Source organism: Ranitomeya variabilis, chromosome 4, assembly GCF_051348905.1.
Source record: "Ranitomeya variabilis isolate aRanVar5 chromosome 4, aRanVar5.hap1, whole genome shotgun sequence".
Taxonomy (NCBI): Eukaryota; Metazoa; Chordata; class Amphibia; order Anura; family Dendrobatidae; genus Ranitomeya; species Ranitomeya variabilis.
Window position 1 is genome coordinate 441,733,029 of NC_135235.1, and position 25,651 is coordinate 441,758,679.

General features: G+C 48.2%; 1 protein-coding gene across 1 annotated transcript in view; it reads left to right on the plus strand.

The window, feature by feature from the left end:
- The window catches only part of SLC26A11 (solute carrier family 26 member 11), a 93,575-nt gene that overhangs the window by 65,525 nt on the left and 2,399 nt on the right, over positions 1 to 25,651 (plus strand). The window contains exons 13-16 of the mRNA XM_077251480.1: positions 5,831 to 5,958; positions 6,296 to 6,395; positions 20,757 to 20,890; positions 20,984 to 21,053. Of these exons, the coding sequence (XP_077107595.1) occupies positions 5,831 to 5,958; positions 6,296 to 6,395; positions 20,757 to 20,890; positions 20,984 to 21,053 (432 nt within the window). The remainder of the gene's footprint in view (positions 1 to 5,830; positions 5,959 to 6,295; positions 6,396 to 20,756; positions 20,891 to 20,983; positions 21,054 to 25,651) is intronic.

Here is a 25,651-nt window from a genome sequence, read left to right on the forward strand (position 1 = left end):
AGAAAGAATAAATGGCCACACCATTAAAAAGAAATAAAAATGGCCTCTAGTAAAATCACTCCCTTAATCCCGCTGTACTCTATTAGATGGATGTTGGCTGGCTCTCCTATATACATTAGTTGAACGTGTTCAGTGCACCCTTGGTGTGGCCATGAGGTTCAGCACATCGCTTCACCCACTGGGTGTGCATGCTCCCACGTCTCATCCTGGTGATTGACAGCGGTAGCTTGCCTGGAGCAAGTACTACCTGCATCGAATGCTCAGGCAAGCCAACACTGTCAATCACCAGTGAGGGAGGTGGTAGCATGCAAAACTAGTGGGTGGAGCGATGCCCCATGTGCTACCATATTCTGGCCTGTACCTTAACTCCAGTTACACAGCTGCCCCCTCTTTGCCCTCCCGTTGATTAGTTGTACCACTGGTGGCAGAGGCAGACAACACCTACAGTATATAGAAAATTGTATAACTCTTCATATATAGAGTAAAAAGCTGTATTACTGTAAAACCAGAAAACCCCTTTAATGTTTATAGTTTTACGGATGATTATAGAATGGAAGTACAAAAATGAATTGCCTATCCCAAGTTATCTTTCTCGTATACTGAAATAATAGAGCTTAAAATGAATTAGTTGCAGCTGACATATGACTTGTCCGTGTATAATGCTGCATGTTTTCTTGAATTATATACCTATCTTAATCAGGAATGTTACAATAAGGGAATCTGGCAGCAGGATTTTGCTCAGTAAACTACAGACTACAGACAGTGTCTGGTTGGCACCGTTATGCTGATTAAAATGATACCTGAGATGACGAAATTTGTCTTGTGGTTGTTGTTTATTCTTTACTAGATGGCAGCCCGATTCTAAAGAATCGGGAGTCTAGAATCCATATATACTTTATTTATTCAAATGTAAGAATAATACAATTAATAAATAATAGTAAGAAAGAACAAAAAATGGCTGCACTCACCAGCTCTTGACAATTCTTGTTATTTAAGGTACAGTTACACAGGATCCATGAACATGCTTATGAGGGGAGTGATGAAAGACATCAGACAACAACTTTGCGTGTTGTGGCAAATGCCACAACAACGGTTCTTTGCTTAAGAACAATAATGTAAATAATAAATAATATGTATCAATAACTATGTATATTGGTATGTTCTATGACATTTTAAAATATTTCATTATTATGTGGAAAAGCTCTTAGTACCCATACTGGCGCATACTTGTGTGCCCATCAGGTATTTTCACAGTAAAATTTTCACAGGTGGGGCCCCTCGTCCTCCGATTTGGTGGGCGGGGACCCTCAGCCTCCGATTGGGTGGGCGGGGACCCTCGGCCTCCAATTTGGTGGGCGGGGACCTTCGGCCTCCGATTTGGTGGGCGGGGACCCTCGGCCTCCGATTTGGTGGGTGGGGACCCTCGGCCTCCGATTTGGTGGGCGGGGACCCTCGACCTCCGATTTGGTGGGCGGGGACCCTCGGCCTCCGCTTTGGTGGGCGGGGCCCCTCGGCCTCCGATTTGGTGGGCGGGGTCCCTCTGCCTCCGATTTGGTGGGCGGGGACCCTCGGTCTCCGCTTTGGTTGGCGGGGCCCCACGGCCTCCGATTTGGTGGGCGGCGTCCCTCTGCCTCTGCTTTGGTGGGCGGGGCCGCTCGGCCTTCGATTTGGTGGGCGGGGCTCCTCGGCCTCCGATTTGGTTGGTGGGGCCCCTCGGCCTCCGATTTGGTGGGTGGGGCCCCTTATCCTCCGATTTGGTGGGCGGGGACCCTCGGCCTCCGATTTGGTGGGCAGGGCCCCTCGGCCTCCGATTTGGTGGGCGGGGCCCCTCGGCCTCCGATTTGGTGGGCGGGGCCCCTCGGCCTCCGATTTGGTTGGCGGGGCCCCTCGGCCTCCGATTTGGTGGGCGGGGCCCCTCGGCCTCCGATTTGGTGGGCGGGGCCCCTCGGCCTCCGATTTGGTTGGTGGGGCCCCTCGGCCTCCGATTTGGTGGGCGGGGACCCTCGGCCTCCGATTTGGTTGGTGGGGCCCCTCGGCCTCCGATTTGGTGGGCGGGGACCCTCGGCCTCCGATTTGGTGGGCGGGGAACCTCGGCCTCCGATTTGGTGGGCGGGGACCCTCGGCCTCCGATTTGTTGGGCGGGGACCCTCGGCCTCCGATTTGGTGGGTGGGGACCCTCGGCCTCCGATGTGGTGGGCGGGGCCCCTCGGCCTCCGATGTGGTGGGCGGGGCCCCTCGGCCTCCGCTTTGGTGGGCGGGGCCGGGCCCCTCGGCCTCCGCTTTGGTGGGCGGGGCCGCTCGGCCTTCAATTTGGTGGGCGGGGCTCCTCGGCCTCCGATTTGGTTGGCGGGGCCCCTCGGCCTCCGATTTGGTGGGCGGGGCCCCTCGGCCTCCGATTTGGTGGGCGGGGACTCTCGGCCTCCGATTTGGTGGGCGGGGACCCTCGGCCTCCGATTTGGTGGGTGGGGACCCTCGGCCTCCGATGTGGTGGGCGGGGCCCCTCGGCCTCCGCTTTGGTGGGCGGGGCCAGGCCCCTCGGCCTCCGATTTGGAGGGCGGGGACCCCCGGCCTCCGATTTGGTGGGCGGGGCCCCTCGGCCTCCGATTTGGTGGGCGGGGACCCTCGGCCTCCGATTTGGTGAGCGGGGACCCTCGGCCTCCGATTTGGTAGGCGGGGCCCCTCGGCCTCCGATTTGGTGGGCGGGGACCCTCGGCCTCCAATTTGGTGGGCGGGGACCCTCGGCCTCCAATTTGGTGGGCGGGGACCCTCGGCCTCCAATTTGGTGGGCGGGGACCCTCGGCCTCCGATTTGGTGGGCGGGGACCCTCGGCCTCCGATTTGGTGGGCGGGGACCCTCGGCCTCCGATTTGGTGGGCGGGGCCCCTCGGCCTCCGATGTGGTGGTCGGGGCCCCTCGGCCTCCGATTTGGTTGGCGGGGCCCCTCGGCCTCCGATTTGGTGTGTGCTCTGCCTGGGGCCACTGTGCTCTGCCTGGGGCCCCATATGCTGCCTGGGGCCCCTGTGCTCTGCCTGGGGCCCCATGTTCTGCCTGGGGCCCCTGTGCTCTGCCTGGGGCCCCTGTGCTCTGCCTGGGGCCCCTGTGCTCTGCCTGGGGCCCCATGTTCTGCCTGGGGCCACTGTGCTCTGCCTGGGGCCCCATAAGCTGCCTGGGGCCCCTGTGCTCTGCCTGGGACCACTGTGCTCTGCCTGGGGCCCCATATGCTGCCTGGGGCCCCTGTGCTCTGCCTGGGGCCACTGTGCTCTGTCTGGGGCCCCATATGCTGCCTGGGGCCACTGTGCTCTGCCTGGGGCCCCATATGCTGCCTGGGGCCCCTGTGCTCTGCCTGGGGCCCCATATGCTGCCTGGGGCCCCTGTGCTCTGCCTGGGGCCCCTGTGCTCTGCCTGGGGCCCCATGTTCTGCCTGGGGCCCCTGTGCTCTGCCTGGGGCCACTGTGCTCTGCCTGGGGCCCCATATGCTGCCTGGGGCCCCTGTGCTCTGCCTGGGGCCCCATATGCTGCCTGGGGCCCTTGTGCTCTTCCTGGGTCCCCTGTGCTCTGCCTGGGGCCCCATATGCTGCCTGGGGCTCCTGTGCTCTGCCTGGGGCCCCATGTTCTGCCTGGGTCCCCTGTGCTCTGCCTGGGGCCACTGTGCTCTGCCTGGGGCCCCATATGCTGCCTGGGGCCCCTGTGCTCTGCCTGGGGCCCCATATGCTGCCTGGGGCCCCTGTGCTCTGCCTGGGGCCCCATATGCTGCCTGGGGCCCTGTGCTCTGCCTGGGACCACTGTGCTCTGCCTGGGGCCCCATATGCTGCCTGGGGCCCCTGTGCTCTGCCTGGGTGTAGGACACTGGTGACGTCACTTATCTCCGGACATTACCTCCGGACATTAGCTCCGGACATTAGCTCCGGACATTAGCTCCGGACATTATCTCCGGACATTAGCTCCGGACATTAGCTCCCGACAAAGCCACGGAAGTTGGCACAAATTGCAGGAAGTAGTATTCTAGGCAATTATATATTAGATATATAGTTAATGAGATTCGCGTGTTCTGGGTGGCCTGTGGGGGGGTCTTTATGTAGTGCTCTGCTTACATATTCATCTGTATTGGCCTCTGACAGGTCACTGATCCTTCAGTGACCTTCCTCCTATTTTGCATACTGCATATAATAATGGCTTTGAAAAAAAAAAAATTATCTTCAGCAAAATGGCGGTGCATGCGCAGTAGCATCTTTCACCTAGTCACGTGAAGCAGAGTTCGAGAACAGCTAGCTCCACTAAGTGATTTCATCCTGATAACAGCTGATCAGGTATGGATGCGTCATCTATATTGTAAGCCTTGAAAAAACATAAAAATTGATTTATGAAACCTATATACTTTTTTTTTATTATCTTTAATAAATTTCAATACCATGAAGTACACTTTATATGCGGCAGAAATCTCAGCTGGTGGGTGCAAGATGTCAGGAAATTAAATTCTGTTTGTTTCCAGTACTTTAAAGAGAATCACCCCCGGGATGTATATGACCTATTAATATGGGCATACAGGTGATAGAAATGTTACACTACTCCTACCTGTATGCCTCATATTAATGGTCTTTTTGTTTGGAAATGTTATATTCTGTCTTTAGGTTAATGATTTCTTCCAGGCTTCGGGGCGTGCGGTGCCTGGAAGAATTCCCTGCCTCCTCTCCTCAGTGTAATACTACCGCCCTCCCCTGCACGTCCGTTCTGGCCCCAGAATCCTGCGCCCTGCACTCCCTCAGAAATACATACCACATCCTCCCTTCTGTGGGCACTGAATTCAGAGACCTTCTGCGCAGGCGCCAGCCAGTCACTGTGACCTCCAGCGTGCGCGTAGATAAGGTGCCCTCTCCACTTCCTTCTCTAGGAACCATGTGTACATAGCGATGACTACACAGAGAGGAAGTGGGGAGAACCTTATTGGCGCACACTGGAGTTGAAGGCGCCTGCACAGAAGATCCCTGAAATCTGTGCCCACAGAAGGGAAAATGAGGTATGTATTTCTGAGGGAGTGAAGGGCGCAGGCTTCTGGGGCCAAAGCTGATGTGCATGGGAGGGGGATAGTATTGTAATGAGGACAGGAGGCATGGATTTCTTCCAGGCACTGTACGTCCCGGAACCTGGAAGAAATCATTAGCATAAGAAAAGAATATAAAATTTCTCTACAACAAGACCATTAATATGAGGCATACAGGTAGGACTAGTGTAATATTTCTGCTACCTGTATGCCCATAACAATAGGTCCTGTACATCCAGGGGGTGACAAATTCCGTTTAAACCCCTGTTTTATCTAGTCTGATGGGTAGTGATGCAGTGCAGTATTACAAGGCCATGCCATGATTGGCTGCTATAGTCATGTGACATGATGTCTCAGTAGACATGACATCACTCACCAATGTCTGTACAGCAGCAGGCCATGCCACTGAAAAAAAATATTTTTTTAAACCGTGAGCAGTTATTAACTTTTTTTTTCCTTACTTCCTGCTTTGTAAAAAAAATTTTGAGCACAAAACCCTTTAAGGTCTTGTGCAAATGGCGGAACAGTGTAGAGGAGACTTAGCTGCATGTAGGAGTCACTGTAGCTCTATACTATGGAGCTTTGTTGTGCCATCATATAGTGCACTGTACGGCTCCATGGTCTAAGGCAAGGTAGAATGATTTGTGTTTGACACTGTATTTTCTGTTCTACTCATGTGTGACATAAGAGGCGTGTAGTGACAATAGGGCCCTCAGGAGTCTCTGGGTGCTGTGTTATTGCCCAGATGTTGTATAGAGGTGGATTTTTACATGCTGCTTTCTTTTCTTTTCAGAAATTGACTTGATTCCTTTCCTGGTCACCTTCTTTCTTTCATTCTGGGAAATCCAGTATGGGATCCTTCTTGGTATCCTTGTTTCACTGATCATTCTTTGCTTTTCCATTGCAAGACCTAAGATTAAGGTAAACGTAGGATTACAAGGGATATAAATACATGTCTGCACTTTGAAGGGGTTTCAAGATCACTGCTTCCATTCATTTGATAGGAACATTAATTTTTTACTTTGTTGTCATACCCAGCCGTGACAACTGTATTGGAATCAGTCCTGCCCCCCACACATAACCAGCACAATTTTCTATTCCTTAGAAGGAAGTAATGAAGGTTTCTATTATAGGACTTCAAGCAGAGATATCTGGAAGAACCCAAGCATGAATGAAAAAAAAAAGTCCATCGCAATAGTTTGCTGAAAGTGGAATACCCCTTTAGAAATGTTTCTCACTGTGCTTTTTCCTTTCCTAGGTAATCGATCCAAATGGCCTAACTCTAATGATCATGAGTGGTCTTAGTTTTCCAGCTGTGGAATATTTGAGAGACACGATTCACGATAAAGCATGTACAGGTAAATGAAGTTAGTTCATGTAGCGTTTTAATTTGGTCAACTCTATGGAAGTGTTATTTGGCCATCAGTGAGAATTCCAATGACGCATTCTGACTGTACACCATAATGTCAATAATCTGGAGCTCTCACTATCTCATTAGGATGTCTGATGATTGCCCTCACATTCATGATTTTACGTCTGGATCAGTGATGAGCCTTTTATCTGCACTATGTCGCTTCTCCTCAAACGAACCCTCTCCTGACCATAATATGGTCAACGTCAACCTCTTAAAACCTATATACACATGGCACAAACCATTCCCCTACCCAGAATTTACTGTCTCTTGTCTCTACATGCCAACATTTGTTTTTCTTTAGGCGCCCCACTACATCTGGTGGCGTTGCTGTCATTTCCAACCTTTCGGTGTCATTTGTGTTTAGTAGAACAGCTTTCAGGAACCACTTTGTCTGTCTAGCAACGCTGGAAAGGTTATTCCTTGTCACTAGTGGATATTGAAGGGGTTGTCCACTGCTTGGACATCCCATTGTTAAACACTATATTCTTCCATATAAAATAAAAAAAACAGCTACTACTCTCCCATACCGGAGCTGTTTCAGAAATGTTGGTGCCTGGTCTCTGAAGGCTTGTGTGACCTTGGCTGCAGTGCACATGTGGCATAACAATCAGCAGCCAATAAAAGGTTGAATTTATCACACGTCCTTTGGATGTCCAAGGTTCATCTGAATGAAGTGTTGGTGAAGAAATCCCATTTGCAATTGTTGATTGGTTGCAGTGTTCACATAGCGGCGTAACAATGTCACACAAGCTCTCGGAGACCCAGGGCCCACAGCATTGGAAAGGCATTAGTGTGGGAGATAAGTAGTGACATGGATGGATTTAATTTATGTTCTCGATGATTTTACTACCTTTTTATTTTTAAATTAAAATGGTTCCTGTCACCTTCTGCTTAACCATCGTGCCACCTTAATTCTTTTTTTTTCTTTCATCACGTGATCTCTGCAGACAATGTATGGACCCAGATGTCTTATGTCGGCTCTATCTGCGCGCTTTTTGTACAAATTTTAACACTTAGATTGGTTTAACCTTTATTTCTCTATCGCTTCATTGGGGGACACAGGAACCATGGGTGTATGCTGCTGCCACTAGGAGGCTGACACTATGCACAAAAAGAGTTAGCTCCTCCTCTGCAGTGTACACCCCACCGACTGGCATTCTGAAACTCAGTTTAGCTTAGTGTCAGTAGGAGGTGGACACGGGTCTTTTGTTAGACCCATATCTACCTCATTGTGTGTCGTTCCTTTTCAGGTACCGGAGGGATACAGTGTGAACGATCACTACTGTACTCCCACAAAGAGACTATGAGTACGGGGTGTACTGCCACCCCGTATCCTCGCACGTCTACTCGGCTGGACCCCAGCCCCTAACACAGAAGCGTGTTGAGGTGATCTGGACCCGGTCCTGCCTCCGTCTCCCACCCACTCGCCCACCAGAGCCTGTCAGTTGAAGGAGACGAGGACGTCCCACATCGCAAGATCTTCGGAAGTCTGATCTTTCCTGGACAGGGAGGTACTTTTCCTCTTGTCCCCCCAGGTGCAGTGAAGATAAGAAGAGAAGAAGTAAGAAGATGGGAATTTTAGTTAAAAAAAAAAGAGAGAGGGAATTCCTTTATAGAAGGCCTTAGGGGTCTTCCCCCATGATTCAGTTACCTTTGGTGCCTGAAGGTCTGATTTAGGGCTTGCAAGCCGCTCTCCCATCCTCGGGCAGTCAGCTGTAGTCTGGGTCCCGGCTTCCCCGTGTCCTAGCTGCAGCGATCAGTGATTATTTATTTCTCCCTTTGATCCAGGGGTTTTGGGGACCCGATCGCTCTGTTTTCGGCGCTCCAGGTTGCACCGCGCCGCTCCCCCATACTCCAGAGGGCACCAGCTACAAATTTAGGTCCCGGCTTTTCCCGGGCCTAGCTGCAGCATTGGCTCCGCCCTCCTTTCTGCTGCTCTTCGGGCGGGCTTTTCTCCCGCCCATCTCTTAGCTCCTTCCTGTCGGCGGTTAGCTCCACCCCCTCCGGAGCCTGCTTTCTCCCGTGTCACAGCGTTGTGGTGCCGCCCCCTCCTCTTCCTGTTTTCAAGACCGGGCTTTTCAGCACGCTTTGTCCCCCTCGTGACTGGGCATTCCTGGAGCCGGATAGTGCCTCTTTCTGAAGACCCTCTTCCTGCAAGCAGGACTGCACAGTACTGTAGTAGCCCTGCTCTGCCTCTCTGTCCCCTAACCTACTGGCATCGCTTAGTGGGTCTGCTCACCATGTCTAACTCTAAGGGAGGTCGTTCTCGTCCCACTGCTTCCTCCTCTACTTCCTCTGCCTTAGTCAAGCACTTCGTCTGTTCGTCTTGTAACGGCAGGCTTCACTCAGGTCAGTCCTCGCCCCTCTGTCAGGTCTGCAGCAACCCCACTGTGCCCACCGCACAGGATCCCCTGCTGCTCTGCTTCAGAGTGACGCCTCTACCCCAGGTTGGGCTTCCTCTCTGACACAATCGGTAGCAGATCTGACAAGGGTGTCTCAGACCCTGGTGTCCGTACTTGATCGGTTGCCCCTGCAGACTCCCGTAGTAGCCAGCGGGTCGCAGGAAGATCCATCCGAGCCCTCCAATTTAGACTGCAAGAGATTCAGACAGGAACGCCGGTCGGAGTTCTCTTCCCGTTCCATCTCGTCCCTCGGTCTGCCTCTGCAGTCTGCTTCTTCCCGGTCTTCCTCCCCCGATTTAGGTGAAGCGTTCTCAGATGCGCCTTCGGAGGATGTTTTGGAACTGGATTCGAACCAAATCACTAGCATGAGGGATATGGTTCAGAGCCTCATTGGAGCAATCAGTCAGACCTGTGGCATCAAAATTCCTCTACGGGACACGCAAATCAGGCGGTTTATTCAGTCGCCATGACAGCACAACGAGAGAGGGGATCCGCCCTTCAGGGACAGGAAACCTACAGACATAAAAGGGCGGTACCTCTCTCCCGCATCAGTTGGTTTCCTGTCCCTGACAGTGGAACCTCTTCAGGCAGGCCTAGCGAAGAAGGTCGAAGATATGAAGATCCCACTCCTGACACGCCGATCCAGGTAGCGGGGGCCCCTACCTCGGCCTGATCAGGGGACAGGATGCACCACACGGCAGGGGGACTGCCTGTGTAGGTGTCAGCAGGAGGAAGCAGCCTTAGATTATAAGCTGGCTTCTATGGTGGCCGCAGCTGTACCTGCTGTGGGGGGGCTTGGTGCTGCGTCTGCTGGGTCCTCCGGGTCTGCCCGTGCCCTGCGGTGGGGGCCCATATCGATCCGGGGGGTCTGCTGCCATCCTGGACCACTTCTCTGCCTGCCGGCCGCTGCAGCGTCCGGAAGGGGCGTGTCCGGATGACGCAGAGGGCGGCGCGACTTGATGACGCGGCCGGGCATGCGCAGTAGCGCCGTTTTTCCGGCCGCTGGCGGCGTCTGGGGCGGGCCTAGCCCCGGGGGGGTCCGTCGGTTCAATCGGCGGGCAGCGGACCCTAACGATATTACTATCGTCACCGGCACCTGGAGCTCCCTGCTGACCCCCATCCGGGGGCGGTACCCTGGGGGCATGGAGGCTATTTAAGGCTGCGCACATGGGCTGCTGAGTGTTCCTGACTCGGTCCATAATGGAGTCGCCAGAAGGAACTCAGAGCAGCCAGCAGCAGCAGCTTCAGTCTGAAAAGCCTCGGAGAAGCTCCCAGCGTCGGTCTAGTGGCAGTAGCCGCGCTGGTGGAGCTAAAGGGGCCCAGAAGCCAAGACCAGAGTCCTCAAGCCGTAAGGAACCATCGGCTACGAAGGACCCCCCGTCTACGGTACCACTCATTTCTGGCTGGGTAAGTGATCTCCGTGAAAGTTCACTTATTGATTGATTGTTCCCCTTATATTCCCTCTCTCCTTACTAGGGGAGGAAGTGTCTAACTAAGGCCAAACATAGGCAGTGTGCCGAGTGTGCAGAGCCGCTTCCGGATGGGCATTTAAAAAGATTATGCAAATCCTGTGTACAACAGTTACTACAGGAAGAGGCTCCTGATCTGAATCTGCAATTAAGGAGATGGTTAGACAAGAAGTTAGAAGTTCTGTGAGATCCAGGTCTCGTATAACGGAAGTTAAAAAGTCATCCCCTGTATCAGAAGTGTTATCGGACTCGGGGGAGCTGAGCTCGGGGTCCCTTACATCATCTGCCTCCTCTGAAGAATTGGACTCTAGTCGGGCCTGTCTGTCCCTGGATAGAGTTAACCATCTGGTTAAAATGGTCAACAGTACAATGGGGATAGAGGACACCCAGTCGGAGTGTTCCATTCAGGACGTTATGTTCAGAGGTATAGAGCGAAAATCTCGAAGGGCCTTTCCAGTCGTCGATAAGATTAAGACGCTGATTTCAAAGGAATGGAAGAAGCCCGAGAGGAAGGGGTCACTTCCGCCTGCATTTAAAAGAAGATATCCCTTCGAGGAGGAGGCTTCATCCTCGTGGGATAAAGTCCCGAAACTAGATGCGGCAGTCGCCAAAGCGTGCAAAAAGACATCTCTCCCTTTTGACGACCTGGGGAGCCTAAAAGACCCATTAGACAGGAAGGCTGATGGCTTCCTTAAGGGAGCCTGGGAGACTTCGGCTGGATCCTTGAGACCAGCAATAGCAGCCACCTGTACAGCTCGATCCTTGATGGTGTGGTTAGGTCACCTTGAAAATCAGCTCAAGGATAAAGTCCCCAGAGCTGAAATATTAGCCTCTATGCCTATAATCCAAGATGCTGCAGCTTTCCTCTCGGACGTGTCGGCAGACTCGGTCAGATTGGCTGCCAGGTCCTCGGCGTTATCTAACGCAGCCAGAAGAGCGCTATGGATAAAATGCTGGCCAGGGGACTTACAAGCCAGAACAAAATTGTGTAGCATTCCCTGCGAGGGAGCTCATTTATTCGGACCTGTCCTAGATGAACTGTTAGAAAAAGCGGGAGATAGTAAGAAACGCTTCCCTTTCCTAGGAAGACCCTTCTATAGACGGGACTCCAATAGAGGATGGTCTAACCGCAGAAGACCAAACAGGGATTCTAACAGGGATGCTAACAGATATGACAGTACCAGAAGAAGGGGTAAAGGATTTATGTTTAATCCTTCACGAGATTTTAAGAAACCACAATGACTGGCGGACCAGGTGGGGGGTAGGCTTTTGGCCTTCTACCCGGCCTGGGTACAGATCTCGAACAGTCCATGGATTCTAGGCATTGTGGAAAAGGGCTTAAAATTCGATTTCCACCATATTCCTCGTGACAAGTTTAAGTTGACACCTGTTCGTTCCTCCTCTACAGAGCAGTTGGCGCTGGAGTCAGAGGTCCGGGAACTCCAACAGAAGAGGGTTCTGACTAGAGTCCCTACAGAAGAGGAAGGTAGGGGGTTCTATTCCCCTCTAATCCTGATCAAAAAGCCTGACGGTTCATATCGCACGATTATTAACTTAAAAGGACTGAACAATTTTTTGTTGATTCCATCCTTCAAGATGGAATCAGTTAAAACGGCAATAAAGTTACTTTTCAACCATTGTTTTATGGTCGTCTTAGACCTCAAAGATGCCTACTACCATGTTCCAATACATGTAGATCACCAAAAATTCCTTAGGGTGGCGGTTTCACTTGCCGGCACGGTAGAGCATTTCCAATATCAGGCATTTCCCTTCGGAGTCGCTGTTGCACCCCGGGTGTTCACAAAAATCATGGTGGAGGTTATGGCACACCTGCATGAACAAGACATATTAATAATCCCATACCTGGATGATTTGCTGATTGTAGGTCATTCAGAATCACATTGTAAGGACCAGCTAGAGAAGGTAATGGGAGCATTGCACAGGTTAGGCTGGATTATCAACCTTAAAAAATCACGTCTACAGCCCCTAACATCACAAGAGTTTCTGGGGTTTATTATAGACTCTAGTCGGCAGGAATGTCGCCTTCCGGATGCAAAAATAGCTAAGATTCAACGACTAGTCACCAGGGCAATCGGCAATCCCTTAGTGTCTTTGAGAAGTGCAATGTCTCTCTTGGGTTCCCTCACTTCTTGTATCCCGGCGGTTCTCTGGGCGCAGTTCCACACCAGGACACTACAGTGGGACGTCTTACACAATTCCTATCGTCTAGAAGCTCACCTCGACAGTAAATTTTCACTTTCTGCGGAAACTACACATTCACTTGTTTGGTGGACACATGCGTCGAATCTTTGTAGGGGGTTCCTTGGACAAATCATATATCTAGAGTATTAACTACGGATGCTAGCCCTAAGGGTTGGGGGGCTCACTTAGGGGAGGATTGCGTTCAGGGGCTATGGTCTCAGTCGGAGCAGGACTCATCCTCCAATCTGAAAGAGCTATTGGCTGTACAAAACGCCTTAAAAAGGTTCCTTATACCCCTACAGGGTCGACACGTCAGGCTGTTATCGGACAACCGGGTAACCGTGGCCTACATTAATCGTCAAGGAAGTACGCGATCCAGTTCATTAATGAAGGTCGCAAATCATATTTTTCAGATGGCCGAAAAACATCTTCTCTCTCTAACGGCTCTTCATATAAAGGGAAGTCTCAATACCAAAGCCGACTATCTAAGCCGCAACAAGCTCAAACAGGGAGAGTGGTCGCTGAATCCAGCTATCTTCGAGCAGATCATACAGATGTGGGGTTGTCCAGAAATAGACCTTTTTGCCAGCAGGGAGAACAAAAAATTACAACAATTCTGCTCCCTAGATCGAAGAGACAACTCATATGCAGTAGACGCTTTTCTGATATCATTGCACTTCAGTCTCGCTTATGCCTTCCCCCCTCTAAACCTAATCCCATTAGTTCTGAGGAAGATTCGGGGGGACAGAGCCCGGGTAATCCTAATAGCCCCATTTTGGCCCAAAAGAGCATTGTTCCCTTGGCTGAGAAAGATGTCTGTCTGCCAACCGTGGATTCTTCCAGAATTGCCAGATCTGCTCTCCCAAGGCCCAATCCTTCATCCGCGAGTAGCCAACTTACATCTAGCAGCGTGGAGTTTGAGAGATTGTTACTAAGGGAGAAGGGATTCTCTCAGGATCTAATAAATACACTCCTTAAGAGTAGAAAACCCACTACGACAAACATCTATGTTAGAGTTTGGAGAAAATTTCTATCAAGTACAGGGGCTCAGATTAACCAAAAACCGTGTATAAATCAGATTCTTGAATTTTTACAGAAAGGTCTAGAGAGAGTTCAAGTATCGGCTCTGGGGGCGCTAGACAATTTTAACTTGGCCAGCAATCACTGGATTTCTAGGTTTTTCAAAGCAGTGACTAGGTCCAGACCAATCATAAAACAAAAGTTAGTCCCATGGGACCTAAATCTGGTACTCTCAGCCTTAACGCAAGCTCCATTCGAGCCTATCGATACTATCCCTGTAAAAATCCTTTCTATCAAAACAGCCCTTTTGGTCGCACTCACATCTGCAAGAAGGGTTAGTGATCTGCAGGCACTTTCCAGACATCCACCATACATGCAGTTTAGGGAGGATAGAGTAATCATGAAGCCTGATCCCCTCTATCTTCCAAAAGTTGCTTCAAAATTCCATAGATTACAAGAGGTAGTCCTACCTTCGTTTTGCTCTAATCCTTCCAATGATAAGGAACGTAGATTTCATTCCTTAGATGTAAGAAGATGCCTCCTTAAATATATTTCTGTTTTGAATGACTGGAAAAAAGATAACTCCTTATTTGTAGCTTATCAGGGAGTGAGGAAGGGTCTTAGAGTATCTAAAAACACCTTAGCCAGATGGATCAGGGAGGCGATCTCTCTCGCTTATACGGCAGGTGGCAACGAAGTTCCAGACGGTATAAAGGCACACTCCACGAGGGCCGTAGCATCTTCATGGGCGGAGAGGTCAGAAGTATCGATAGAAGACATATGTAAGGCGGCCACATGGTCTTCTCCATCTACCTTTCTTAAACACTACAGATTAGATCTGGGTAGTTCCTCAGACCTCACGTTTGGGAGAAGGGTACTTGAGGCTGTTATCCCTCCCTAATGTTTCTTATTTCTCTGAAAGTCTCTCGTTGTGCTGTCATGGCGACTGAATAAATACGTACGCTACTTACCTGGTAGCAGTGTTTTTTCAGGAGCCCATGACAGCACCCTTATATTCCCTTCCCTATTCTTTTCTTGGATGATGTGACACTTTTCGTGTTTTTCCTCTTCCATGTTCACTCATCTAATAAAATGTACATAATTGTATACTGCATCTGTGTTACTAACCAAGGTGGTCCTCTCATGCTCTGGAACTAACTGATGCGGGAGAGAGGTACCGCCCTTTTATGTCTGTAGGTTTCCTGTCCCTGAAGGGTGGATCCCCTCTCTCGTTGTGCTGTCATGGGCTCCTGAAAAAACACTGCTACCAGGTAAGTAGCGTACGTATTTCATTTAGATGGTCTAAACCACCTTCCAAGGTTTTCGCTCCTCATCCTGAAGTCGAGGAGCTTATGGCCAGAGAAAGAGAGAATCCGACCAGACGCTTTCAAAGAGGGAAACATCTTGTTTTGCTATATCCTTTTTCTCCAGAGCTCACCGCCAACTGGACAGCATCTCCCTCCGTCAGTCCCGCCAGTCTCCAGACTATCCACCAACACGGTCCTAATTCTAATTATAGAATCCTTTGCTAAGTCAGCCTTCGAAGCGGCTGCGTCCACTCTTTGTCCGGCCTTTGCTTCCACTTTGGGTCTCTAAGTCTATAGCCAAATGGGCCAAACAACTCTGTCGGGGCATTCTGGCTGGGGCTCCGCCAGAACAGCTGGCGGATCTTGCCAACCACGTTTCTCACGCTGGAGAGTATTTGGTTTCTGCCTCCCTGGATGCCGCTTCTTGTGCAGCTCAGGCGTCCAGTAATGTCGTTGCCATCCCTCGGACCATTTGGCTCAAGGCCTGTCAGGTAGACTTGTCCTCCAAAAAGTCCCTTACCAACCTGCCTTTTCAGGGATTGCGTCTCTTTGGTTCCAACCTGGACGAAATTATTAAGGACGCCACTGGGAGCACAAGTTCCCTGTTTCCCCAGTCCAAACCTCGCCGGTCTCTCCTAAAGCGACAGTTTTGGTCCTTTCGCCTTTTCGCGGCGTCGGATACCTTTACCCAACAACAAAGGCCACAGGCACGTCAAGATAGGAAGAAGGTGTCCTTTAGGCCCACCCCTTCCTGGCGTTCCCGCTACTCCCAAGGTAGATCCACCAGGCCTAGACCTGGAAGGTCTACCTCGGCATGACTCTCGATGAGACCCCAGCGCATCTCCCAAGCTGGGCGGCCGTCTCCTTTTCTTCAGAGATGTTTGGCTCACCTCAGTGGAGGATGCATGGGTCAGGGAAGTTGTATCCTCAGGATACAAAATAGAATTAATTTCTCGGCCCCGGGATCGATTCTTCGAATCCCGTCCTCCAAGAGACCCAGCTCTTTCCGTACTCCGTACCTCGACGACATTCTCATCAAGGCTACGTCCTTTTCTCAGGCTCACAAAAGTCTGACAATCATCCTCGACACCCTATCCCGTTTCGGGTGGCTTGTGAACAGGAAGAAGTCCTGCCTCGTTCCTTCCCAGCGCCTCGTATTTCTAGGCATGCTCTTCGACACCCGTCAGACAAGAGTCTTTCTTCCCGAAGAGAAGAGAACCATTCTCCATCGGGAAGTTCACTTGCTCCAGGGCCCTTGGCTTCCTTCCTTCCGATCGGCCATGAAGGTTCTGGGGAGGATGGTTGCAATGTTGGAAGCGATTCCCTTCGCCCAATTTCACTCAAGACCTCTTCAGCAGGCAATTCTTTCTTTCACAGTGGGACAAATCTGTCTTTTCTCTGGATCGTCCGATTCGGCTTTCGTCCCAGGTCAAACGGTCCCTCAATTGGTGGCTGACGTCACCCTTCATCTCCCAGGGCAAGTCCTTCCTTCCAGTTCATTGGCAGGTGGTGACGACGGACGCCAGCCTTTTCTCGGCTGGGGTGCGGTGTTTCGTCACCTGACTGTTCAGGGTTGCTGGTCGGTGCAGGAGTCCTCTCTGCCGATCAACGTCCTCGAGACACGGGCCATCTTTCTGTCCCTTCACTGGGAAAGGATTCTCAGGGGTCTGGCAATCCGAATTCAGATGGACAATGCCACAGCAGTGGCATATGTCAACCATCAGGGGAGTCTTGGAGTTCGTTGGCCTTGGCCGAGGTATCCAAGATCCTCCTTTGGGCAGAGGCAACGGTTCCGGTGATATCCTCGGCGTGGACAATTGGGCCGCCGATTTTCTCAGCCGCGAGGGCCTCGTGGCAGGGGAATGGCCCTTTCATCAGGAGGTCTTCCATCAGATTTGCCTTCGATGGGGGACTCCGGATGTGGACCTCATGGCGTCCCGACTGAACAGGAAGGTCCCTCGGTTCGTCTCCAGGTCCTGTGATCCTCTCGTGGTGGGCGCCGATGCTCTGGCCCTTCCTTGGTCGCAGTTCGTGCTCCCCTATCAGAAGGGGTGCAGGTCATTCTGATCGCACCAGATTGGCCCAGAAGATCTTGGCTTGCGGAGATCGTCAACCTTCTCGCAGACGCTCCCTGGCAGCTTCCAGACAGACCTGATCTGTTGTCTCAGGTCCCTATCTGCCACCCGAATTCTCGGCCGCTCAGTTTGACGGCGTTGGCTGTTGAGACTGCTGTTCTAAAAGCATCCAGCTTTTCAGATCGGGTGATTCACACTATGATCCAGGCTAGGAAGCAGTCATCCTCCAGGATCTAATATCGAACCTGGAGGGCCTATCTCCATTTGTGCGAGTCCAATCACGTCTCATCTATGTCCTTTTCTCTTCCTTCTATCTTGGCTTTTCTCCAGGCAGGACTGGATGCGGGTCTTGCCCTTAGTTCCCTAAAGGGTCAGGTTTCAGTGCTTTCCATCCTTTTCCAGAGGCCGTTATCATCCCGACCGCAGGTCAAGACCTTCGTTCAGGGAGTAGCGCATGCTGCTCCTCCGTACAGGGCTCCTGTGGATTCATGGGATCTCAATATTGTTCTAGAGGTTCTGAGGGGATCCCCTTTGAGCCTCTCAGGGAGGTTTCCCTGTCAATTCTTTCTTGGAAGGTGGCCTTTCTTGTGGCCATCACCTCTATCCGGCGCGTTTCAGAGTTGGCAGCCCTTTCTTGTCGACCTCCTTTCTTGGTTATCCACCAGGACAAGGTCGTCCTGAGGCCTCCGCCTTCTTTCCTTCCGAAGGTAGTATCCACCTTCCACCTCAAGGAGGATATCGTCCTGCCGCCTTTTTGCCCAGCTCCGACTTATCCTCTGGAGCGTTCTTTGAACAAGCTAGACCTCGTCAGGGCGGTGAGGATCTACCTAGCTAGAACGGCCTCTTTCTTTTCGGAAGACGGACTCTCTTTTTGTCATTACTGATGACATGCGTAGAGGCCTGCCAGCTTCCAAGGCGACTATTACTCACTGTATCAGAACGGCAAATTTGGAGGCTTACCGGGTCAAGAACAGAGTGCCACCTCCTGGGGTTAAGGCTCACTCTACCTGGGCAGTCGGCGCCTCCTGGGTGGTGCACCACAGGGCTTCCGCCCTACAGTCAAATTTTACAAGGTCCATACCTACGCTTCGGTGGACGCCAGCCTAGGCAGAAGGATCTTGCAGGCGGCAGCGGTGAGTCCTCTGACCTGATGGAAGTATGTTATTCCCTCCCCAGGGACTGCTTTGGGACGTCCCATGGTTCCTGTGTCCCCCAATGAAGCGATAGAGAAAACAGGATTTTTGGTTGCTTACCGTAAAATCTGTTTCTCGGAGCCTTCATTGGGGGACACAGCGCCCTCCCATGTTGTTCAGTTCCTTGGTGTTCTGTGTCTGTTTGATTCTTTTATGTTCCATGTTACCAGTTCAAATATCTGTTTGTGTTCTTTCGGCTTTATTGTTTTTCTCCTACTGCTTTCTCACTAACTGAGTTTCAGAATGCTATTTGGTGGGGTGTACACTGCAGAGGAGGAGCTCTCTGTTTGTGCATAGTGTCAGCCTCCTAGTGGCAGCAGCATACACCCATGGTTACTGTGTCCCCCAATGAAGGCTCTGAGAAACAGATTTTACCATAAGCAACCAAAAATCATGTTTTCATATGTGAAACCCTAGTTTTGCCCTTTCGTTAACCCTAACATGGGTGTTTCTAAAACTGAAAGCTTGAGATGCCTATTGTGGACAGGGACTGATGTCAGTTACCAGTCATATTCTGCTTAGGAGACAAGGCTACAGTATCTTTATGTGAGCACTTCTACATGTATGTAGTAGAAAAAACAGTTATTAAAGAATTATAGAATGTTAGATTTGGAAGGGACCTCAATGATCATTGTGCCCAACCCTCTTCCCCCATGCAGCACAGGATTCAATAAACCATCTAAAGACAGATGCCTGTCCAGCCTCTGTTTGAAGACTTCCATTGAAAGAGAACTCGCCACTTCTCGTGGCAGCCTGTCCCACTCATTGATCACCCTCACTGTCAAAACGTTTTTTCTAATATTTAATCTGTATCTTCTTCCTTTCAGTTTCATTCCTTTGCTTCTCTTGTTTTCATGTAAAAATTAAAATTAGGATGATCCCTCTACACTGTTACATCACTTTTGATATTTGTAGACAGCTATTAAGTTACCTCTTAGTCTTTTTTTTTTTGCAAGCTAAACATTCCAAGATCCTTCATCCCTTTTCTCGTAGGACATACTTTGCAATCCACTCACCATCCTGATAGCTCTTCTCTGTACTTGCTCCAGTCTTTTAGTGTCTTTTTTTTAAAAAGTGGTGCCCAGAATTGTATACAATATTCCAGCTGAGGTCTGACCAAGGGGTATAATTACTTCACATGATCTAGACTCTATGCTTCTCTTAATACATCCTAGAACTTTGCCTTTTGTTCCTGTTGAATCACACTGTTTACTCATGTGCAATCTGTGATCTATTAATATGACCAGAGTGTTTTCACACGTGCTGTTGCTTGGTTCTATTCCTCCCAGATGTAATTTTCGTTTTTCTTGCCTATTCATTTCTCTTAGTCGCTGCTCATTGTTCTAGCTTATCTAGATATTCTGAATCCTTTATGTTTATTCTTTAGTTTAAGCTATTCCTTCTATCTTTGCATTGTCTGCAAATTTGATTAGTTTACCTTCAGTTCCCTTATCATTTATAAAAATGTTGAACAACACCTGGGGCCAGGACTGTGCCTTGTGGTACCCCACTTGAAACACTCTTGCAATTGGATGTGCAACCATTTATTACCATTTTTAAGTACGATCACTGAGCCAGTTATGAATCCACCCAACTGTAGTCTTGTCAATCCCATACTTGGTCATTTACTTTACTGAAGTCGAGATCTACAATATCTGCCGCATTTCCATGATCCACCCAGTCAGTGATTCCATCATAGAGGGAAATTAGATTAGTCTGACTCTGGTCAATTACTGTATTCTTATCCAATACTTACGTACCTGCTCTTTAATAATTTGTTCAAAGATCTTTCCTGGTAAAGAAGTAAGGTTCCCTAGCCTGTAATTTCCTGGCTCCATCTTGTTTCCTTTTTTGAAGATAGGGACAACATTTGTCCTTCTCCAATCTTCTGGGATTTCACCTGGTCTCCAGAATTTTCAATGATTCTGAATAGTGGTTCTGTAATTTCCTCTAACTCTTTCAGTACCCTATGATGTAATTCATCTGGACCAGGAGATTTAAATGAATTTAAATTAGCTATGTGTTGCCTCACCATCTCCCTGTTTATGGACGGTGTGGATTCTTTTTTTCGTTCCACGGCACCGTGAAGATCAGTTGATGTTACAATTGCTTTCTTAGAGAACACAGTTGCAAAATAGGAATTTAAAAGTTCGGCCTTCTCAATATCATTTTTGACCAATTCACCCTTGTCATCCTGTAAAAATCCTATAGCATCTTTGACTTTTTCTTTTGACATACCCCCAAAATCCTTTCTTACTGCTTTTGGTCTCCCTTGCAAGCCTCACTTCATTACTGGCTTTAGCTCTTCTAAAGCTTGTTCTGCATTCCCTGCAGACTGCATTATATTCTTCTTTAGGTATGCTCTTTCCATTTAATATACATTTTCTGATAAGCCTCCTCACAATGCTATGCCAGCCATGTCGCTGTCCACAAGGAGAAATGTTACCCCTTAACAAATACCTCAAAAATACCAGAATAGTCACAATTGTAAGTCGGTGTGATCCATAAGGATTGGTATAAAAGTGAGCTGTCTCAGATGACATTGCTCCATTGTGAACATGTTATGACACCAGAGCCTGACATTGATGGTCACTTTATGTTAGCTAGATGCATTTACATCTTTTTCCCTTTATACAGATTCCTTACCTCAGTCAGTAGTCCTGGATTTTACCCATGTAAATGTACTGGATTATACTGTCGTGACGGGTCTACGTGAACTACAACAGGAGTTCCAGTCTCAAGGGAGATCTCTGCTATTTTCAGGATTGCAGGTATTTGTAGTGCACTGAAGAAGTTTATTTTTTATTAATAGTTTTAGTATAACTTTGATTGTAGTTCTTAGATTTTCCTTTTCTACCTTGTAGCCTGATATCCTTCAAATCTTATTGGCAGCAAGCTTGAAAGATTTTCAACATCCGCAGGGCATGACCACAGGTAATGTTTGCTGTAAAGAATGTACTAGAGCCCCGCACTCCTCATTAGCTTCTTGAGATGTTCAGTCATTTTCCTTTTCTTTGGATGGGCTTGGGCACCCGATATCCTTGGTTCTGAGTTTTTTACAGAATAGTTCTCTTTAGTTAGGAAAACACCTTTATTGGTTTTTTATCAGGATATATAAAGGCATATGTACATCACAAAGCGATTACCCCCATCATCCCTTGGTCAGGCCCTCTCAATTAAATGACCGGTTATTTATTTGAAAAGCCAAGAGGCACGTGTTGGACAAGGATGTCCCTGGCGATAACAGCTGATCACTGGGTTGGTTTCAGCTTAAAAATGGGTTGTCTTATTCAGATCTTTGTTCTACGGACCGTATGGGACCACATAATGCTCAAAATGTTGCAAATGTTTTGCAATTTTTTAAATTTTTTACGCCACCTCTTTACAGCTCCGGCAAAGTTTTGAAAATTATGGTGTGACCAAGTGCATCCAACAAATTCATCATAATTTATTCCATGTTTTTCCTGGTGACGCGTAACAGTTAAAAGATACACCAGATTCATTAAAAAGGCACATACTTCTATAACAAATTTATCACATCTTATTCTAGGGCTACCTTCATTAAGACTTGCACACAAAATGCCCGTCTTAAAGAATCGGGGTCATTACGATTAGGTTCATGTTTTTGTCCGTAAGGAAAATGACTGAACAACTAGGGCTTTCATGGACGGTGAAGCTACATTGCAGACAAAAGCTGCCATACTTACTAGTACCAGATCACAATACTAATGTACCAAAGGATGCAGCAGACCCCATGATAAAGGGTGAAGCTAGCAAAGGTGAATGGAGGAATTGGGGTCTGTCCCTTTGGGGTGCACTTATAATGCTCGATACCTTACCTAATCTAATAGTATGGCTGTAAACTGCATGGTGCACTGCACGTATCTGTCTGACTGGCACTTTATGCAAACGTTATCCACGTACATGCATTTATAATACTAGGCAATCCCCCCATAGATGGTAGGGGTGTGGGGTCTGCTGCATCCTGTAGTGTATTGTGACCTGATATTGCTAAATGTAACTGCTTTATTTTGTGATTTTTTTTTTGTCTTTTTTTTTTAAGTAACCTGCTTTCATGGGAGGTTGGTTGGAAATGGCAGCACAACTTAAAGGGGTTGTAAACTGCTTTGATGACATTAAGAATAGGCCTTTGACATCTAACACCATCACCATTCGGTTGTTTTCAGCACTGCCGGTGGCCAGATCTACTTAGTGTTGGATCCGTGCTTTTCTGGCTTCATACACTAAAGATCGAGGCTCATCCGATCCTATTGAAGTGAATTAAAAGGTGGCCTGCAAGGATGGCCACTACGTAGTGTATGGAGCTTTGCTCTTCTGGCTCTGTACGCTGTGTACCTCTGGTGTGGCAAACAGCTAATCGGTGAGTTTTCCAGGTGTCGGACCCCAACCGGTATCCTATGGATAGATTATCACTACCTAATTAGTGGACTATACCTTCTATGTTTGCAAATTTACCTGAGCTAAGCACAAGTTCTGGAACAATATCCTTTGGACCGAGGTGATGTTCAGTTATTGCACAGCTTATCACCACAAACCTCTCTTACCAACTGTAAAGCATGGTGGTGGATGACTCATTTAGGCCCGTTTTGCTGCTAAATGACCTATGCAATCAATAAAAAATTATGAATGCCACTTTAAAATTAGCATATTCTTGAGGAGATACCAGAGCATTTCTCCAGCAAATTATACAGGGCTGAAATTGGGTCTTGCAGCAGAATAATGATCTCAGACGTAGCGTCAAATTCATAACCGAAGTGCTGAAGTTTTGGCATGACCACATCAAAATCCAGTTCTCAAGCCCACGGGCTCTTTCCAAAGCAATGTGAGACTGATGAAATAGATGGGGAGCACACAGTTGGTTAGGCTCCACTAAGAAAGATCATAGAGCTGAAGGGAGTGCTTTCTTATTCCATGACTGTAGGTAGCAGGCCTTGCAGCAGTGCATTAGGATATAAGTAAACCTTTAGTAACTTCACACTGATCCCACTGGATATATTTGTCAAAGCTCCTGCAATCTGGTTGAGGGATATTTATTTGATCTTTTCACCGCTAATGACCAAGCGAACATAAGAAGCCTCGGCATGTTACCCTTACATGTCAGTGATTTTATGGATTTAATAATTGCCCCATGCAGACACTAAGAGCATTTAGAAACCGTTGTACAACAAGAGACCAGCCTTTGCAAAGTTCTGAATTTCTGTAATAATATTCGTAAGTTTATTTTGCCACCTCCTCTTCCAAACACTATGTTGAACATGTTTCAAAAGGAGCGTTTATTCTCCTTTCATCCTCTGCTCAGTAGTATCCGTAAACTGCATTCACATAATCTATGAACAGGACTTCTCTTCCCTGAGGTTCTCTGGTGTACAAGTCGGCGTTGAAAGGCAGAAAGTCCCTAACACAGGTTGTTTGAACGCAATGTAGGGCTCTTGCTGAGCAGCACTTGAAAGGAGCTTCTAAAAGAGCTTGAACTGGAAACTTCAGCAAACTGCAAGAGAGGGAAAATAAGGTCATATTACACCCCACCTCCCTCCAAAAAAAATGTATTTACTCCTTAGGCTTTTTTCACACTTCCGTTGGTACGGGGCCGTCTTCTTTCACATTTTAGTCTGCGTTGCCCAGCAGGAAAGATCGTTGGGTTCTGGCTACATTGAGACAGAATACTTCTAAGGACATTACAAGTTCAAAGTACAAACATTATTGCTGCGTCTGGTTAACCCCTTCATGACCCAGCCTGTTTTGACCTTAATGACCTGGCCATTTTTTGCAATTCTGACCAGTGTCACTTTATGAGGTAATAACTCAGGAACGCTTCAACGGATTGTAGCGATTCTGAGTTGTTGTTTTTTTGTGACATATTGGGCTTCATGTTAGTGGTAAATTTAGGTCGATTGATTTTTGCATTTATTAGTAAAAAAATTGGAAATTTGGCGAAAATTTCACAATTTTGAATTTTTATGCTGTTAAACCAGAGAGTTATGTGACACAAAATAGTTAATAAATAACATTTCCCACATGTCTACTTTACATCAGCACAATTTTGTTAACAACATTTTTTTGTTATGAAGCTATAAGGGTTAAAAGTTGACCAGCGATTTCTCATTTTTACCACAAAATTTACAAAACCTTTTTTTAGGGACCACCTCACATTTGAAGTCAGTTTGAGGGGTCTATATGGCTGAAAATACCCAAAAGTGACACCATTCTTAAAACTGCACCCCTTAAGGTGCTCAAAACCGCATTCAAGAAGTTTATTAACCCTTCAGGTGTTTCACAGCAGCAGAAGCAACATGGAAGAAAAAAATGAACATTTAACTTTTTAGTCACAAAAATGATCTTTTAGCAACAATTTTTTTATTTTCCCAAGGGTAAAAGGAGAAAGTGGACCCCAAAAATTGTTGTCCAATTTGTCCTGAGTATGCTGAAATCCCATATGTGGGGGAAAACCACTGTTAGGGTGCACGGCGGGGCTTGGAAGGGAAGAAGCTCCATTTGACTTTTTGAATGGAAAATTAGCTCCAATCGTTAGCAGACACCATGTCGCATTTGGAGAGCCCCTGTGTACCTAAACATTGCAGCACCCCCACAAGTGACCCCATTTTAGAAACTAGACCACCCAAGGAACTTATCTAGATGCATAGTGAGGACTTGGAACCCCCAGGCGCTTCACAAATTGATCTGTAAAAATGAAAAAAAGTACTTTTTTTTCCACAAAAATTTTCTTTTAGCCTCAATTTCTTCATTTTCACATGGTCAGCAGGATAAAATGGATCTTAAAATGTGTTGGGCAATTTCTCCTGAGTACACCAATGCCTCATATGTGGGGGTAAACCACTGTTTGGGCGCACGGCAAGGCTCGGAAGAGTAGGAGAGCCATTTAACTTTTTGAATGGAAAATAAGCTCCAATCGTTAGAGGACACCATGTCCTAACGAACTAAGGAACTAATCTAGATGTGTGGTGAGCACTTTTAACCCCCAAGTGCTTCATAGAAGTTTATAATGCAGAGCCGTAAAAATAAAAATTCTTTTTTTTTTCCTCCAACATTACTTTTTAGCCCGCAATTTTTTATTTTCACAAGGGTAACAGGAGAAATTGGACCCCAAAAGTTGTTGTCCAGTTTGTCCTGAGTAAGTTGGTACCCCACCTGTGGGGGGGAACCACTGTTTGGGCACACGTCGGGGCTCGGAAGGGAAGTAGTGATGTTTTGGAGTGCAGACTTTGATAGAATGGTCTGCGGGCATCATGTTATGTTTGCAGAGCCCCTGATCTGCCTAAACAGTAGAAATCTCCCACAAGTGACCCCATTTTGGAAACTAGACCTCCCCCCAACGAACTTATCTAGATGTGTGGTGAGCACTTTTTACCCCCAAGTGCTTCACAGAAGTTAATAACGCAGAGACGTGAAAATAAAAAAATGTTTTCCTCAAAAATGATTTTTTTTTAGCCCGCAATTTTTTATTTTCACAAGGGTAACAGGAGAAATTGGACCCCAAAATTTGTTGTCCAGTT